General features: G+C 40.4%; 1 protein-coding gene across 1 annotated transcript in view; it reads left to right on the top strand.

Annotated features, from left to right (window-relative positions):
* The window catches only part of kif5ab (kinesin family member 5A, b), a gene marked incomplete at both ends in the record, with an annotated part of 54659 nt that extends 36127 nt beyond the window's left edge, over nt 1-18532 (top strand). Inside the window, 14 exons of the mRNA XM_083892205.1 lie at nt 2199-2345; nt 2978-3166; nt 3490-3607; nt 5323-5387; nt 7207-7316; nt 8174-8275; nt 8733-8793; nt 8911-8982; nt 9145-9249; nt 11184-11400; nt 12786-13050; nt 14106-14170; nt 17236-17263; nt 18433-18532. Of these exons, the coding sequence (XP_083748331.1) occupies nt 2199-2345; nt 2978-3166; nt 3490-3607; nt 5323-5387; nt 7207-7316; nt 8174-8275; nt 8733-8793; nt 8911-8982; nt 9145-9249; nt 11184-11400; nt 12786-13050; nt 14106-14170; nt 17236-17263; nt 18433-18532 (1644 nt within the window). The remainder of the gene's footprint in view (nt 1-2198; nt 2346-2977; nt 3167-3489; nt 3608-5322; nt 5388-7206; nt 7317-8173; nt 8276-8732; nt 8794-8910; nt 8983-9144; nt 9250-11183; nt 11401-12785; nt 13051-14105; nt 14171-17235; nt 17264-18432) is intronic.
* Nucleotides 18533-18868: the final 336 nt, after the last annotated feature.

Genomic DNA, 18868 nt, shown 5'->3' with positions numbered 1-18868 from the left:
AGTCAAATAAGGTCATTTCAAAGTCTGTCACAGACACACATCCTAGTACTAGTTAATAATTAATACATAAATATCTTTTTTTGTAACTCTGTGGCTTACAAAGTCATGAATATTTAATGTTGTAGAGTGGCAGTGAATCTCAGACAAAAACGACAACCTTTCAGTGAATATTTTACAATATAAAAATAAATATTTGTTAAATTGTCACTGTGGTTTCCATTAGACGTTGAGGATGTATTATAATACTGCAAGTATCACCGTCAGCTTTTTAAGCCGTCTGTTGTTCGGTTCAAATAAAGTATGAGAATAAGGAAAGGAGAAGAAGTCAGACAGAGATAAATCTAAAAGTGCTGGAGTCGGTCAGTCCTTAATAAAGTTACTGTGGCTCAGTGGACAGAGAAGGCCATTATTCACCTTCTTAAAACATAATTAATATTTCATGCATGCTTTGCTTTCTGCCACTGTGTCCTCTCATCCCCCTTTGTCTTTCTCTGTCTTGATATTGATGAACAGCGTTCACAGTGTGAGGCCTGAGTGCATATTTGAGTCAGCTAAAATAAAAGTGAAACCTCTTTAACCCCAATCATATCACTTAGCACGTCGCCTCGACAACCTGTTTTGATCTGACCGCTCACCGACACGTTCTTCTCCGGGTTGCCCCCTGGCAGTGTGACAAGGGTGTGAAGCTTAACACAAGACATCATGCAGCGGACTGAAAAATCCTTCCCTCCTCCCTCACCGAACTATTCCACTCTGTGTCTTGCAGAGAGTGGATTCCATAATGAGCAGCATTACACCTTTTTTTCCCATATCAGCAGTTGAAATGGTGCAGCACTGACCTAGAAAAATATTGTAATGGTGGAGTACATTCATCTCACCATTCACGTGCTTCTTCATGCACCTTCCTTCCTCCATTGGTCCACATTCTATTATTATGAGTATGTCCAAACATCATTAACCAACCTGCACAATATCACTTTATTAATCTGCCTTCAACCAAACTAAACATGTTCCCATTAACCTTTCCTTTTATTTACACACACACAAATAAATATCAATTCATTATTTGCCACCATTTAAGCTCTGTAGATGTTGTGACGTGGGGAAGTGACCTGGAAAATGATCGTGGGGAGAGTTTGAAGTTAATGAAAGAGTTGAAGACGAAGGTAAATGCTAGTGTGTTTATGAGGTGGTTAACGGTGCTTTCAGTTGATATGATCCATGGGGCAATTAGAGTAAAATGCACAGGGCGTTAAAAGTACATTCATTTTGTGATAACGGATGATCCCCTCTGTAAAATTAAATAAATTAAACAAGCGTCAACAAGAGTAAATATCTTCAAACCCTGTACTTACTGTACTGTAGCTGCGTCCGTTCATAAACACAAGACAAGAAAAAATTCCACTTTTTTCACATCTCTAATGAAAATTTTGGATAGCCCACACACAATCACACCAAATCTCTCGAACAAGGTCAGAGTTGTATCTCTCTATGAGCACCAATAATGTTACTGTAGACTCTGTAATAAAATGCTGTGTTTTATATTTCTCAAGAAAAAGGCCAAGTAAAGAAAATACTGTTCAATTTTGTTCTTTTTTCACCAGAATCATTTTCTGGTGAACTGGATAATCCATAATAATATATATATATGATTGTGTATTTAAACAACAATGAGTCATCATCTTGTTTCATGCTCATGTTAACAATGAAGAAAAAGCAATGCACAAATTCACATTGTTGAAGAATGTGTTTCTGCGATGAGAGCTACACTACCGCCGCAATTAAATCCAATTTGTCACATTTGTGTGTAAATGAGCAGGACGACTGTGTTGTTTAAGAGCTATTTTCTACCTGCTGTACAAAATGGAGGAGGCTCGAGTAAGGCCATCATTCACCCTCCCCGATTCCTTTCATCCAGTTCCAACACCATCAACCCCTGGCTCAGTGTTTTATTGATTTGTAATTTAGCAGCCATTACTTGGATGAACATGTGATCCGGGGTTAAAAATGTGTCTCGCAGCTGTGTCTCCTCTCAGGTCAAAGGAATCTGTCACCTTTTATTTCAATCCTCCCACACAATTTTCCCCCTCTTTTTATTATTACCTTGTGGCTTTAACTCTCCTCTTCACTTATTTGATTTCCCCCCCGTCTTGCACAACCTCAACTGACACCTTCTCTTCTTACCCTTCACTCCATAGAGTCACCTGATGGCCTTAGAGGCAGAGCTCTCTCGTATCCAAGAAGTGAGCAGCCACCAGAGGAAACGCATCTCTGAGATTCTCAACGGGCTCATGAGGGATTTGAGTGACTTCAGCACCATCGTTGGAAACAAGGATATCAAGCTGGTGAGTGTTGCAGTGTTTTGTTTTTTACAAAGTGTAAGCAAGGGAACAATCAAAGAACAATAAAACATTAAAACTATGTGTTTGTACTTCTTGTACTACTACTTCTTGTGTGCATCGTAGAAGAGAGAATTTGAAAACCTATTTTTGAGTAAATTAGCAGTATGTGAAATACTTAGTATATACATAAATACAGAGGATTTGGAGCAGAAAGCATAGGGTTCAAATATTCACACTGTGCAACAGTCTCATATTTATATACGACACATACAGTATTCTGCATCTGCATGATCCAAAGCAACAATAACGCTTTATAGCACTTGAGCTTGTTATACAGCATCTGAAGAGGCATCCTATAATGTATGTGCATCACATCTGAGGACTGTATACAGGCATACGAGCTGTCATCTGAAATGCGAATGATTTGATTGATTTTGATCTGGATGTTTTATTCAAGGAGTCTAAATCACATTGCATCAAAAATGTTGCTCCACTTCAATCAATGTTTGTACAAAATGCCAACCGGTGCTTATAAAACGTCTCCCCGCCTCTTTAACTTCCCAGCTGTCTTTACATCCTCCCCCGCTTCATCTTAACCAAAATGTCTCTCGTCCCCCTTCCTCATTCATCTCCAGCCCGTGGAGATTACCGGTGCGATCGAGGAGGAGTTCACCGTGGCTCGCCTCTACGTCAGTAAGATAAAGTCCGAGGTGAAGTCCATGGTGAAGCGCTGCCGCCACCTGGAGAACCTGCAGATGGAGTGTCACCGCAAGATGGAGGAGACAGGGAGAGAGCTGTCCTCGTGTCACCTCCTCATTTCACAGGTTGGAGAAAAAGAATGTTTATCTGTTGCTGCAGAGTCATGGAAAAATTAAGACAATAGACACTCAAACCTCCCCCGTGACAAACTGAGTGACATTTTATGCACAATCCTCTTCATCAATTCAAGTAATATGACGTTTGTAGAAGTGAAATAACTCTGCATGTGCAACCTGTCCTAAATCCTTAAGCACTGCGTGTTTTATTATCTTTGGCATTTTAATTAAATTCCCCTAATGAATAGAAAATAGAAAGTGTTGTCCTGGGTAGAGGTCCATTGCTCATCATTACACTTTCCATATTCTAAACCGCGCACTTCGACTTTCAGCACAGGGCCAGAATCCGCTCTCTGACGGAGTACATGCAGAACGTGGAGATGAAGAAGAGGCAGCTGGAGGACAGCTACGACTCTCTGAGTGAGGAGTTGGCCAAACTCCAAGCACAAGGTGACGTATAATATATAATTATTGGAAAAAAAAAGAAACAAAGAAACTGAAGAACAGTAGAATCTTTCTCCGTGTTTTAATCCAGTTGGGTGCCAAAACATGGATAACTATACTGTTTAAAGCTCTCATAGAGTGGTCCTATCACACATATATGCGAGTTATGAGGACACGAGTGTCTGAAAATCCCATAATTTTAATCAAAAGCAAAAGACTGCTGGTGGCACAAGAATAAAAACCACTGAAAAACCAAGTTTTTTTTATGTTTCATCTGTTGGGCACAATGAATATAATTGATGTTTGCTGGAAAGTCATTTTAATGTTGTTTAGCTATTTCAGTAAATTTAATGCAGAGCACGACCAAGACTAAAAAAAGAAAAAAAGTAAAACGGGTAAAACTTTCGGTGAACTCGAAACACTTAAGTGTTGAAATACACAGCCATCAGAGCTATAATAGTAAGATCAGTCCAGCTTTTGGGTGAAATGTAGCCACATTCAGATCAGTGCTGTAGAAACATGATCACCCCAGTGCAAATAAAATACAAGTACTGTATTTGTAATAAAAGGAAATGTTTGCCTCAGGCACAGATATTCACCCATGAAATACCAGAACAAGGAGATATGTGCAGAATGTCAACATGAGCAGAAAGGGGGAAAAACATCTCTATCTTAAACCAACTAAAAGCAAAATATCATTTTAAATACAGTATATTGTAGGTTTGAGTTGTTTAAGATGGCATTGTGCTACCAAATATTTAAATTATGAATAACGAGATGCTCGACTGTGTCATTTCTTACTCACCACACAGTGAAGGACAATATTTACATTGACCTTCGCTGTAAATTTTGGCAGAACCGCTGACTGGACATGCAAAAGTCAGCTCTAAGGTTAATTTAGACACTGTCAAATTAAACTGTGGCCGAACAAAGTAAAATGTAAAAAAAAAAAAAAACATGACCAAACTGTCACTGTATCTCAGCCTTAACAAGCCGGGGATGTACAGAGGGGACTGGGCGCTCGGCTTAAAATGTGTTCATTGGCTTCAGCAGAGAGTTTCAGTCTGTGCCTTTAGGCCTTTCTATCCTGTTGAGACAAAGAAGAAGAAAGGGGGGGGGGTACTGATACTGATGATGAGTTCAGACTCCCAAACTTTTTAACAGCACCAACACGAATAGATAAATGGTTCATTTGAAATTTGCGCTGAGGTTCAGCTACTCCCATGACACTGACACAATTCAGGCCAAAAGCAAAGGCAAATCAGGCCAGAGGCTATGTGACTCATTCTTCCCACTCACAGATTCTCACACAACCACGTTCAATATCCAGTGGATTTAAGGTCAGATACATACATTTTTTGTGCTAACTGCAGTCCTCAGGTTATTTCAGAGGATGAATACAAAGAGCCGCAGGTCACGTTAACGACACGGCCTCCTGTGAGGTTATACTGCGCTCATAATTTCATCCACCAGACAACAAGAAGAGCAGTGAGCAAACAACAGATCAGCATGATACAGTAGCTGTCGTTATTATTATTACACCCGAGGCATGACATGGGACCACGCTGACCTCGCTGTGAACATCAATCTCCAGCACTGCTCTGCTGACAAAGTCAGTCTCTTGTCTGCCTTTTACTTCCTACTTTCTCTTCCCGTCTTTCCTCTTTCTGTCATGATTTCTTTGATCATTAATCTCTCCAACGTATGTGTGTGTGTTTCAGAGAGTGTGTCACGGATGACCACGGGGGAGAGTGAAAAGTCGGCCCAGGATTACTGTGATATAAAGGTACGGTGACTACAGTGAGAGGCAGTTAGTGTAGTGACCTAAATCAAACCTCAGCGTAGCTGCAGGTGCATGTGTTTTTGATGTGGGGTTCTGTCAGATGGTGACTTCAGGTGCAATCTGGCATCAGTGGACTGTGTCTGTGGTTGTAAGCAACAGAAAAAAATATTTTTATTGAACAGTTGAGACACTTTAGGAAACATAGTTTTTTAATTTTCCCTCACAGTAAGATACGATCAATGCAAGTCCTTCTCATTATGTTATGATAAATTACAGCCAGCAGCCAGTGGCCCAAAAATCCTTTGTCCCCTATCTACAGTCATTATAAAACAGTGAATAGAAATGTCCTTAATGAAATGAGTCATTTTATTGTGATAATTCGATTCATTTGTTCCCCTCCCTAAAAAAAACGTTGCAAAATCTCAAGGTATCTGATTCATGGTTGAGCAATAAGAATAAGAGGTTTGCTCAGTCAACTGGAGTCAAAGTCATGCAGCAAACTGAAATGGACTTTAATGAACTCTCAGCTGAAGAGAAAATTGTGAAATGTGTTATTTTGATGCTGCAGTTGATGGTGCCAAACAAACAAGATGTTATTGAATAGTTGCAAATCTACACTCAAACCAGTGTGTACCAGTCAAAAGTTTGGACACACCACAGAGTAAAGGCAAAAGGTGCTCAGCATCTCTGGGAACTGTTGGAAAAACCTTTCACGTCACGACCTCATAAAGTTCATCAAGAGTGTGCGAGCAGTAATCAAAGCAAAAGGGTGGCTACTTTTTTCTCTTTTTTTGACTTATGTGTTTCATTGTAATTTTAGAATTGTATTTAATTGTTTTAGTCATTAGGGGTGTAAGGAAATATTCTTGACAGTGGTTTTGTGTTCTATTGAAGCCTCTGACCACTCATTGGCATCAGCCTTTTTAATGCTTTAATTCCTCTGCCTGCACAACTGTGTATTGTTTATGCATATAATATTGTTATTTTTATATTTTCTTTCTTAAAATGAAGTATGTTTGGAGGGGAAAACTCGCTACATCTCCATCTCCTTGCCTTTAGTATTATGATACATCCCACTTTATTGTTATTTTTTTATATTATTAGGGACACCTTACATAGCACAGTACAGAAATACAGGTGTTGCCCTATTGTTTTTTCTTTTAACATAATAGGAACACTGAACACTGTATCTTCATTAAGGGTGGCTACTTTTGAGAAATCTAAAATAGTTAACATATTTAGAGTTATTTCACACTTTTTTGTTGACTATATAATTCCATATGTGTTCATTCATAATTTTGATGCCTTCAGTGAGAATCTACAATGTAAATACCATTAAAATGAGAAGGTGTCTCCAAACTTTTGACTGGTAGTGTACACATTTCCAAAACTTAACTGGGACATAATTGTCTTGGGGTTATTGTTTCCTGCCCCTGGACATCTGCTGTCATACCCAGGATTTAAAATATGAGGCACTAAACACGCTTCTGTGCATCTGTCAGTATTTCTTATTTTCATTATCTGAATCTGAATGTGTTTTTTTTTGTGTGTGTGTGGGTGTATTTTTGTGCTCAACTTTTATCAGCCATGTGTCATTTCATTCATAATGACAGTGCCAGGCACAATCTGTGGTGTGTGCAATATGTGTGTGTGTTGAATGCCCATAAGGCTTTTACGTATCCACACTTGCACCTGTGTGTGTGTGTGTGTGTGTAATCGTCTCCTCTCTTGTTATCCTATTGTTGCCTCATGTGGGTACTCGTGCTCTCTTTCTCTTTGCTCATTATATGTCTCTCGCCCACTCTCGTCGCTCGTACCTCAGAGAGTCCTGGAGCAGCAGATGGAGTCGCACCGCGAAAAGCACAGCAAACAGCTCGGCCACCTGCGAGACGAGATAATCGAGAAGCAGAAGATCATTGACGAGTTAACCGAGTTAGTGCTTCATTGTAATTCTCATCTCCTCGCATGCACAATCCTCCAAACTTTCTTGACACGCATCCCTACAGCTATATGCATGCATACATCCATACGTACAAGACACGGCGGTATTTTATAAGCAGAGCAAAATATGACACATCATGTCATGGATAAACATTTGGAACTAGACATTGGAGCAAACATTGTTCCCAGAGGCAAACAGCCTACCCACTGTCTGTCTGTGGAGTCGAATCAGAAATTCAATTCGACTTTCATAAACAGGAAGAAGAAGACAGCAGGACAGATCTGTCTTGAAGGGCTGTAGTAGATTTACTTGCTGGCCTGGAGCAACTGCAGGGAGTCTCTGCATGAATAGATATGTGAGGCTGCTCTGCTCGTTCTGCAAAGTCTGAAAATGTGTCGTTGACAACTGGAACGAGAATTAGGGGGCTCTGAAAAATACGGCATGGATATTGATTTCTGGACCTTGATACCAATTTCTGAACTTTACTACTTTTAATACCAATTGTATGAGATCTGTGAATGTATCTATTTATTTTTTATTCTTTTGTTTCACCTACCCAGTCGTCTTCTCGCAGCCAAACACGGAGCAAAATTTCTTCTCTTACATTTATACCATGCACTAATAAAGTGTTTCACTTTAGATTTTCTTGACATACCTTCAAATATTAAAGTTCGATACCCAGCCTTAGAGTAGAGTGGCAATTTACTCTGGGGAAAAAGCATTTAAAGAAAAATCAAACACCCTGTATTTTGGAAATCAGGATGCGTTCGTACCATATGCTTTGCTTTTGACGTACATTTCTCATGCAATTAATCACTGACTGAATCTGCTTTAATTTTCTTTTTAGCTGTAACCAGCAGCAGCAGCTCGAGCTGGAGCAACTGCACATGGACTTTGAGTGTCTCAGGAGCCAAGAACATCACAAGAGCCGCCAGCTGGAGGAACTGACGTGAGTCCCTGTTTTACTGTGCTGGCCATCTTTCAAACACTCCCCCATATGGAGGCCTGGGGGCAAGCTGCCCCTTCTGATAAACATCTCCCTGTCATTTGCCTTCTTTTCGTCTATGTGTTTTCTTCCCGCTCTGCTGCTCTGACTCTATTTACAGTATGCATCTCTCATGCCGTCATACAGGCTGAGGCTAAATTTAGTTGGAGGCTCTTTTAACCCTGTTTATGCTTCTTACTCTTGCCATCTTCCTCAGTTTGCATCTCCATTTTTTTTTCAACAAGGCAGCAGCTGGCTGTTAATAGGCCTTTTCCTGCACTGACCTTTGCTGCATATTGTATCAGTTGACAGCTGGGCATCACTGGTCCACATTGTGTTTGTTCTTTGTTAATGAGTTATTGTGGAAAGGATGTGTTCATGATAAAAACATTTCTATCAATCTTCTTGTCGATATTTTTAGATTTCTCAATGAGCGACATGAACAGTCAAAGCAGGACCTCAAAGGGCTGGAGGAGACGGTTGTAAGTCATTATTTGCTGTCACGATTCACTCGGCTCCCTTTAAGGCCACTGATCCACTAAATAATCCATAACTGCTTTAATTGCACCACTTACTCTCTCTCTCTCTTCATACTGTAGGCTCGAGAGCTCCACACCCTGCACAACCTCCGCAAGCTTTTTGTGCAAGACCTCACGTCTCGAGTTAGAAAAGTAAGCACACGTTAACCAGGTTGTTAAAAAAAACCAAAAAAAAAAACACCCTATGGCGTCAGTTCTCTACAAGAGTGTGTGTCTCGATCTAGTTTGCAAATTACTTTTCTTTAACTACTGTACTTAATTTTCAGCCATAAAAACGGTCTCTTCTGTTTACAGAGTGCAGGGATGGAGCCTGATCGCACTGGAGGATACATCACCCAGAAACAGAAAATTTCCTTCCTTGAAAACAACCTGGACCAGCTTACAAAGGTCCACAAACAGGTAACAAGCTGCAAGATACGAGGCTGTAAATTAATGATGTAGACGGGAATAAAATTTTTCCTGTCCAGCACCTTTTTAAAATTAGGACAAATGGTCCTGTTTCATTTCGGCTTGCAAGCTTGAGTCGCATTATTCACTGACACAGCACTAAGCCAGAAATGTCAACAGAATATGTAAGGAAGTCTCACAAGACACTAGAAAGGTGTTTCTGCACTGTTAGAACGCACAAACACAAAATGAGCTGAATCAAAGACGTGAAGTAAACAGGAATGTGTCTGCATTCATTACATGGATCCATTATGCATTTACAAAAAAGCCTGTATCTAAGGTAGTGCTATAATGTCAATTTAACAAAAACGTACACTACCGTTCAATAGTTTGGGGTCACTTAGAAATGTGCTTATTTTTGAGGATAAGGCACTTTTTTTCAATGAATATAACATTAAATGAATCAGAAATACACTCTATATGTTGTTAACGTGGTAAACGACAGTTCCAGCTGCAAATGTCTGGTTTTTAATGGAACATGTACATAGGTGTATAGAGGCCCATTTCCAGTGTTCTAATGGTACATAGTGTTTGCTAATCGCATTAGAAGGCTATTGGATGAGTAGAAAACCCTTGAAAACCCTTGTGCAATGATGTTAGCACAGCTGAAAACAGTTTTGCCGGTTCTTTGACGAAAGGGCAAAATGATTATTTTGAATAAAATTAATTATTTCTAATCTCTTCAATGTCTTGACTATATTTTCTATTCATTTTGCAACTCTTTTGATATATAAAAGTGTGACTTTTAATGAACAACTTGGAAAAATGGTATAGGTGACCCCAAACTTTTGAACGGTAGTGTACAGTTACTACAAGAGGCAAGATAACACGTCATCTCTAAGCACAGAAAAACCTCTGCGCTCTACCCAGGTTACATGTGACACACCGGTCTGCATGGTAAACATAATTAATAGGGTATGTTCTCAATTTTTACAATACAGGGAAGAGACAAAGAGTGAGTCAAACTAAAAGGGAGCATGTCGTTTGTCAGTACAAGTAATATTTACACCAAGAGTGATTTCACTCAAATAACTTCACATGAAAGTCTGATTGAATTGACTACAGAGCACCGAGAGGTGATAAACCAAGAAGAAGGCGCTGCCTTCAGGGAGCTGCAGCCACAAATCATAAAACTGCAACTCAGATTTGATAAACACAAATGAATTCATCCTCATGCAGATGTGCCCGAGCACTCTGGGTATTTACCCTCTCTGTAACTGACAACCACTCAATCTCTGAAGCAATCGTGTGCCTGAAAGGATTAGACATGAATATAATCTGCGCATCCTTTTTTAATATCACTGAATGCACTAGAGTCGTCGAGTGAAGTGTTAATGTGCTAAAAGTTCTCCAGCCATACAAATTTACTCGAGCTGAAAAATTGTTGAGAGCTGCAATGCAGCAGTTTGTCAGGCAAAAAAAAAAAAAAAACACAATCCTGTAAGTGGTTGCTGGGAGACTCCTGTCCACCACACGCTGATACTGTGGGGATGGAAGATGAAAGACGAGGTCATAAATCAGCGCAGTCTCAATGTAAAGGCATAAGGTTAACAAAACTTATTTACCTGGAAGTGTTGCCTCCATTTCAGTCACTCAACAATAAGTGAATAATGTCTCGCCTCAGGTGGACCTTTTACATTTTTTGAACATCAGTTTTCCCTGTTCAGTAATTTACTAAACCCTCCAGTTGCTGCATGATCACAAAACTCTCTGTATTTAAAGTTCTGTTTGCCATTTCCACATAAAACAAGAAACTTGATATGTTCAGCATTGCAAAAATCTAGTTTTGTGGACGTTTCATGAATTGTGTTGACCAAGCTTTCCAGTCAACTATTACACAGACGATCCTTTGAAATACTGTAAATGTGTTCTTCTGTGTGTCCCAGCTGGTACGCGACAATGCAGACCTTCGCTGTGAGCTTCCGAAACTGGAGAAACGTCTTCGGTCTACAGCTGAGCGAGTTAAGGCACTGGAGGGTGCACTGAAGGAGGCGAAAGAGGGAGCCATGAAGGACCGCTGCCACTACCAGCAGGAGGTGGAGCGAATCAAGAACGTGATGAGGACCTACAATCCCTTCCGCCGGCCCCATGCTGCACAGATTGGTAATGCGTACACCTCATTCTCAGATTAAACCCTTTGAAAACGAGTCATCTCAGTGGAAGATAATAATCAGATGAAATGATGATAGGCGTCCTCTAATCTATAGGTAGGCTTTAATCCATTTCATCCATCCATTAATATATTTTCTCTTGTTATGACAAAGCGGTTATTGCTATAATCATTCTGTCTCCAACCTTTTTAATTATGTCTAAATGTTTTTAAAACAAAATCATGTTGAAGCTCCAGAGCCCCCTCCTGAGGAATCCTGAGCAGTTACCCCAACACTGACGTCGCCTTTTTATTAAATATGCCACTCTTTGCTCCTCCACTTCCCATTTACTAAGAAGCATTTCTCCTTTAGCTTTAGAATCCATTTGTGTGGGTACTTCTTTATCTTTTTAAGTATAAAACACCACTATTATGAGAAATGCATAGTCATAATCATAGCTGCTAGACTTAATCGGCATTACGTGAACTCATTTTGCAGTGGCTTAAATGTAATAGGCATTCATTTTATATATAAAAGTACATTTGTTATGGATAATAAACCATAGTTTTAACTTAAAAGCTCTCAAATGAATGGAATTTCTAACCAGTATATCTCCATCTCTAATTTTCATCTTCTAATCCTCAGTCCAGTTGTGGCAGCTGATATGTTGATATGATAGTGTTCTGTATATAAATATAAATGTGTATAAATGTGAATCCTCTCTGCGCCACAGTTCTTAATTGTTTGGCATTGAAAAATCCACTGGTGTGAAGCAGCCGTTCTTTTCCATATCTGTGTTGTGATTCCCGCAGGCAACATTCTTATAGTTGGATTTGCCGTCCTTCACTGCTCTGAGATTTCTTTTCTTCCACTTTCCACATCAACATCATTTCATACACACCTGCGTCAGCAGGCAGCTCTCTGATGGAGCTCTGTGTTCCAGCCTGGTTTCTTATAAAGGAATGAAATCCGACACAAACACCACCACCACTGTGGAGCACATAATTATGTTAGAAAACAGATAGAAAGTAAATGAATGTATTTGTTTTCTGTTAAAATAGTTTTTAATGTTACAACTCTCAGCTGGAATGGTTGTGCATGTAGTGATTCCCATGATAAAGAAGCTGAATTGAAGGAAATACATTTGATTAGAAAAGCAATGTAGTGGTTCAGCTAAATGAGACGCGCGTACTGTTGCGAGAAAATTAACTATCGATTAGAGAAGATTGCGAGATTTTTATTTCCGGATTATGATGCTGTGCTGTTTATTAATAGACTCCCAGTGTTGTCGGTGCATGTTGTGCCGTCACAGAGTGTGAAGCAGTACACGGACATGTTCTTGTCTTTTCCTGGATATGTGGCCCAATCAATAAACCAATCGTCTATTACCACTTACAGCCAAGCCAGTGCGTCCTGGCCACTACCCGTCCTGCTCCCCCAACAATCCGTTCTTCATCCGGGGCTACAACGATCACCCCGTTGCCTTCTCCGCTGCTGTTCCCCACAACAGCAACAACCAACAACAAGCAGCTGCTCCTGTTAGTCCTGCAGTGCCAAAGAGTGAGAGCCGTTTACCTGAGGACAACTCCAACCAGAACGTCCCCGTCAAACAGCTGGTCTCGCAAAACGATGACCTGCGCGACAGCAATGCTCAGAAAAACACGTAAGTAAACACATTTACACACGGTTGATCACTTTGTACTGTTCTGTTTATGTAGTAGTCTAACCCTTAGAACACCGTGCATTTTGGCTGCTTTGGTAATGTTTCCATTACTGTATTAAAATGTACAGTAATATACAGTGGTAACAAGAATGTGCAATATAGAGTGTCTTATATACTTTTTTTCAGCACAACCCAGACAATCTAATCAAAAAAACAACACGCCTGAGCAAAAAGTACTCAAATTGTTTAAAATTGGATTGAATTTGTGAAATTTGGAAATACGTCACACTTCAAAGTTCGCTTGGCTCGTTTTTATGAACAAAAATAAAAATAAAAATTGACTTCTGCACAATTATTGCTACTTTATATCACAATTATTGCTACTTTATATCACTACCAAAATGAGTGACATAAAATGAATCTTAATTTGACTAAACAACACATAAGGAGAGGAAAATCTAATTTAAAGCCTGAATATGTGACCTATAAACACAAACACAAACATACACCCAGGATGTCCATGTCAGGTGTTGTGTATTATTCCCTCGGCAAATAACCATGGGAGCACAGATCCGTGCCGCATGAGCACTAACGGTTAACACAAGGAAGTTCACTTCTTTCTGTTGCTTCCACAGCTCTGGAAAAGAGAAAATTGAACCTGTCCTCTTACTCGCTCTTTGTTAGGTCCCTTTCTCCCCCCCCCCCCCCCCCCGTGTTTTTAATAATTTGACCTTTGGCATCGCCCTCTTGTCAGCTGAGATGATCACAACCCTCTGGTGGAGGATAAAGTGGTAGATGATGGATGGATGGACCTTTGGCCATATTTGTTTGATTTGGTTTTATTATTTATTATTAAGTCTCGTATATTATTTACGCATATACACGAGTATCCTGCTATTGATCTGTTTTTGACTTTATTATTTTGTGGTCGAGTGAATGTTTTTAACCGTCCGTTTCTATTTTAGGTCGCTGAATAAACACAGGTGAAGCTTTTGAAAGTGAAAAGCTGCAGCTACGCTTACACCGGTTATTTGTTTGCTTGTTGCTGTTTGCAGACCTCCAGCTGAACCAGCGAGCCAAGCAGACAACAGCACTGCAGAGATGCTTGATTCAGAAAATGGTGAGCTCTGCGCAGATAAAGTCTGTTCAAATAATGAGAAATATCACTATTACAATCAGCAAGAGTGATTTTTTTTTTTTACATATTTTATGGCTATTCCAGTGATTTCCATCAGGCTGTCAAACCAGCCATAATGTTTGAATGTTTTTATATTGTTGGTTGTTAAATGAGTTCACGGTAATTGCCCTTCTGCCACGATAACAGCCTGCTGTTGTTTTTATTTGTCTTCTTTACTTCTGGCTTTCATCTTTGAATAATAAGCTCGGATTAGATACACTGACTGTGATTCTGAACCACCAGTGAATGAAGAAGAGGATTTGGATAAAAAAAACGTCCCTAGATTAGTGGTAGCACAAGCGATTGAGTGTAGATATTCACCAAGAAAAATGCTCCTTTCTGTTGGATGCTGCAGCTCGAGGCTTTTGTGCATCGTCATGTCTTGTGTGTATGTGTGTGTCTGTTCTCATCAGTAGCTCACTGTGGCGAAGATAGATGAGGCTTGCAGTGTCATTACTCAGCCAGACAGATAGAGAACCAGACAGGCAAAGTGCCCAACTCAGCCTCTGACCCAATGGTGACAGTCGTAGACTTGTGTAACAGCGCCACATCTCTTTGATTCTCCAGGAAATATCGATAAAAGTCAGATGCTGTCTCAGAGCCAATGCATCAGTTTTGTGTGACATTACCGGCCTTTTATTACACATCAAATATCACAGATTATCAATCCTGTTTAGTGATCCCTTAAATACAAATCATGAAGATGTTGATGGAAACAAAAGGTGAGGTTTTTGGTGAGAATACTGATAGCTGGCTTTTGGCTTAAATCTCAATAATGGCAGTTTTACAGGAAATACTTCCAAATGATATTTGTAAATACTTGTAATTTTATTGTATCATTATTATTATGTCAGAAAAAGGAAGAGGAGTTCTGGAGTAAGATGGATGAAGTGTTAGTGAGTGTTGGGTAGGTCTGAGGTTAAGGAGATTAATGTGGAAGGACAGATGGTCATGGATTTTGTGAAATATGTATTTCAGGAAGCAAGCATGGGGGATACTATGCAGAAGATGCAATCTGAGGGAGATAAGAGACTGCAACGTGATGCCAGCCGAGAGCATGGCTATGCTTTGGAAACTAAGCAGAGCAAACGAGTGAAGGCAGAGCCACATATTAAATGGTGGAAACTTGAAAAGGGGAAAACGGTTGTGCAAAGTTCAGGTTCTGATCTGGTAGTGAAGACAAAGAAGTTACAATATGACTGGAATTACTGGGGAAAAGTGGTGAGGGATACAGCCAATGAGGTGGGTGGTGTATCTTCTGGACAGAGGAAAGAAGACTAGGAAGCTTGGTGGTGGAATGAGGAAGTACACGATAGTAACCAAAGGAAGAGGATGGACAAAGTGGGACAGCCAGGGAGATGAAAGTAAGCAGGAAGGAAGGAGAGAAGGACATGTATCAATTGACTAGATATAGAGATAGAGATGTTCTAACATAGTGTGTTGAGAAGATGGGAGAAGTATTTTGAGGAGCTGATGAAAGATGGGATTGATATCTAGGTGATCTGTAGTGAGAGCAGGGACAGGTGAGAGAGAGCCTGGAGAGAAGAGGAATGAAATTGTGAAAGTGGATGTATTTAAATGAGAAGTGAGTGCAGGCAGGCAAGAGTGGGCGGAGACGAGTGTCAGGGGTGATGTGTGACAGAAGGATAGCAGCAAAAGTGAAAAAGAAGGCCTACAAGACGGTAGTGAGAGCTGCTATAATGTATGGCTTGGAGACAGAGCAACTGTCTGACAGATAGGAGGCGGAGCTGGATGGATGCTGAGATTTACATTGGGAGCAACCAGGGTAGACAGGATTAGACATTAGCATATTTGAGGGACAGCTGAGGTTGAACGGTTTGGAAATCCAAGTAAGAGAGAGAGACAAGGCTGAGATGGTTTGGTCACAGAGGAGGGATGGTATTTGACAAAGGATGTTGAAGATGTAGCTGGCAGGCAAGAGGAGAGGAGGAAGTCCACAGAGAAGGTGAATGCATGTTGGATGATGGAGGACATGAAGACAGTTGGTGTAACAGAAGAAGACACAAGGGATAGGACGAGATGGAGGCAGAGGATCCGCAGAAAGAACAATTTCAGTAAAAGCTTACAGGAAAGAACAAAACTGATTTACGTCTACATAGCACTGAATACATGCATACAGGTGGATTTCATTGGTCGTAGATTTATTAACAATCCAACCTTATTGACGTGTCTGTTTGTCAATATGCTGTGTCACTTTAAAAGTCATTTGTGAATGAATCCCTGAGAGTTGAGTGAGAACGCAGCCTCTGAGGATTGTCAGAATGCAGCAACAAAACACTTTCAATTCATTAAATTCAATTAACCTTATGAAGCTTTCCACAAATTGTTCTGTAAACCAAGAGCCAGGCACTGCAAGCAGAACCAAGTGCTGTTCTGCTCACTGTGGTCGTAACAGTCTGATCAATAGTGAAGCAGATCAGCAGAGGGTTGTGTTTTGCAAGGATGCAGGGAGCTCTTAGTGCTCGAGTTACTTTTTCTATTATTATTAAGTGTAGTAGAAGTTGTACAAATGAGACAATCTACATCTTAGAAGTGGGGAAGTGGGTTTTGCTTGTTCAGGCATTTTAAAATGACCCATGTTTCAATTTCCCTCCTAAGAAACCTCTTGCAACAAAATCTGTCTGCACAGCTCAGACGTGAAATATGCTATATTCACTTATATATACAAATATACGAGTATACAAATATTTGTATACTCTACTATTATATTATACTATTATATTGGTTGTTTTTACATGAAATGTAATTACTGTACGAGGAGTTTTCATCTGTGACAACTTCGGGACACATTATGCAGCTGCTTGTTCCAATTTGATGAATTTACATTTTTGCTTTTGGCTGTTTAATTTAAGGCCACAGGTATGTGTGTGTTTGTGTATTAGTGTGTGTGTGTGTGTGTGTAGCAAACCCACTTTTCTATCCATGAATGCACACACACCACCAACCCCCCCCTCACTGTGCACCTGCCTGCCTCTTTCTGTTCACAGGAAACACCACTGACATCAATGACAACAGGTAAGAATGGTGCAAAAGTTATGAAACCTGCAAAAAACACTTGCTGCTTTTTGTTGCTGTCTGGACGCAGGCTTTCATGTTGTTATATCGGTGTCGGGCTCAAACCTCCATAGTGCACCATGTGTAGGATTTTTATAGGAGCTACTTTATTTAGGGTTTTCAACGTGTTACAGCTGAATGCCATGATTTATTATCGTCTTTGAAAGTTTTCCTGCAACATTTTAAACATAAACGCAGCAGCCTATTTTCCCTGTAAAGGTATAGTGAAGTGATGGCATTATCCCAGCTTCTCTGTTCTCATTATAGTCCCCGGTACAGCTGCGTGTGCATGTTGTTGCGTGTGCATGACCGTGCATGAGTACCTCTCTGTGAAATTGTTGGCCCCTCTCTGTGTTTATTAAGCGAGATTGGCCGAGTCCAGCAAAGCGCTCAGGTCAAAGCAACCTTCAAGAATTCCCTCCCAACGAAAAAACTACACTTACACCCAATAACCTCTTGCTTCAGTCAAATGGGGGGAAATCTGAAAGGGTACAATCTGCTGTATTCACAGGTCAAATGGCTGTCCTGCAGACACATATTTATCCAATACAATGTGATGTAAGCATGTTATTTATGTTTGCCCATTTACTGTCATGTATTTTGGAGCACTGATATCATACTTGTCACCTGCTCACCACAGTGCTGTTAAAGCAGAAACACTGCAAAATACACCTTTTTTTTTTTAGTATGTCTCACACAGAGGCTCAGGCTGCCAGAAGAGACATTCTTGTGTCCTCAGGGAAACTTAATTCCCTCGTGGTGCCCGTTGCATGTTGAAGCACTGACTTTTTTGCTGAGAACATGAACAGAGGGGTGCAATGAGGGCAACCAAACATTGGTTTGGTCCTAGATGTGTATATCAGTTGGCTGTAAATTCATTGTCAATGCCATGCATAAATAACTGATAGAAGTGTGACTTTTGATTGTCAGTTATATGTAAATAATATGGTAGAGTATGGCACTTTCATCCTACATGCACTGATCTGTGTACTGTCACTGCTTTTCCTTCCACACTGCTGTGTCTTCCTGCTACGTCACTGCCCCCTTGTTGCTGCCGTTGCTACTGCTGCTCCTGCTGCTGCTGGTGATGATGCTGATTCTGCTGCTGTGGCCCCCTGCTATCCTTGTAGCATGTCTCTGAATGTGAATTCTGTGCCCAGAACTGACGTCTGCGACAATCAGGACCCAGCTAAACTGTACAGCCTGCAGCTGGACGCCTCAGCCAGCTAATAGTCCTGAGCAGGTAAGAAGGCACCGGACACAGAGAAAACACTCCCTCCCTCTTAACAAGTTTGTGATTTATAAGCTTCATATGCGAGCACACTCTGGGAATGATTCAATAAGACAATTTCACAGGCAGCTCACAAACGAGTGCACTAAATCTACTCTCAATAGTGCTGAAAAACTGTTCTGCAAAGACGGCTATGAAACTACACTTTTTCTCTCTTGAAAATGTGCCGTCGTCACTCCTTTCATGGTTTGTCAAAAGCACTGCTTACATGCTAACTATCAGATCTCACATACAGTAAATGTGGATACGCTCCTGAGACGCATGGCATTTGTAGC

The sequence above is a fragment of the Microchirus variegatus genome, assembly GCF_963457635.1.
Source record: "Microchirus variegatus genome assembly, chromosome: 7".
NCBI lineage: Eukaryota > Metazoa > Chordata > Actinopteri > Pleuronectiformes > Soleidae > Microchirus > Microchirus variegatus.
The sequence above is the reverse complement of the archived record's forward strand: the minus strand, read 5'-3'. Positions and strand labels throughout refer to the sequence as shown.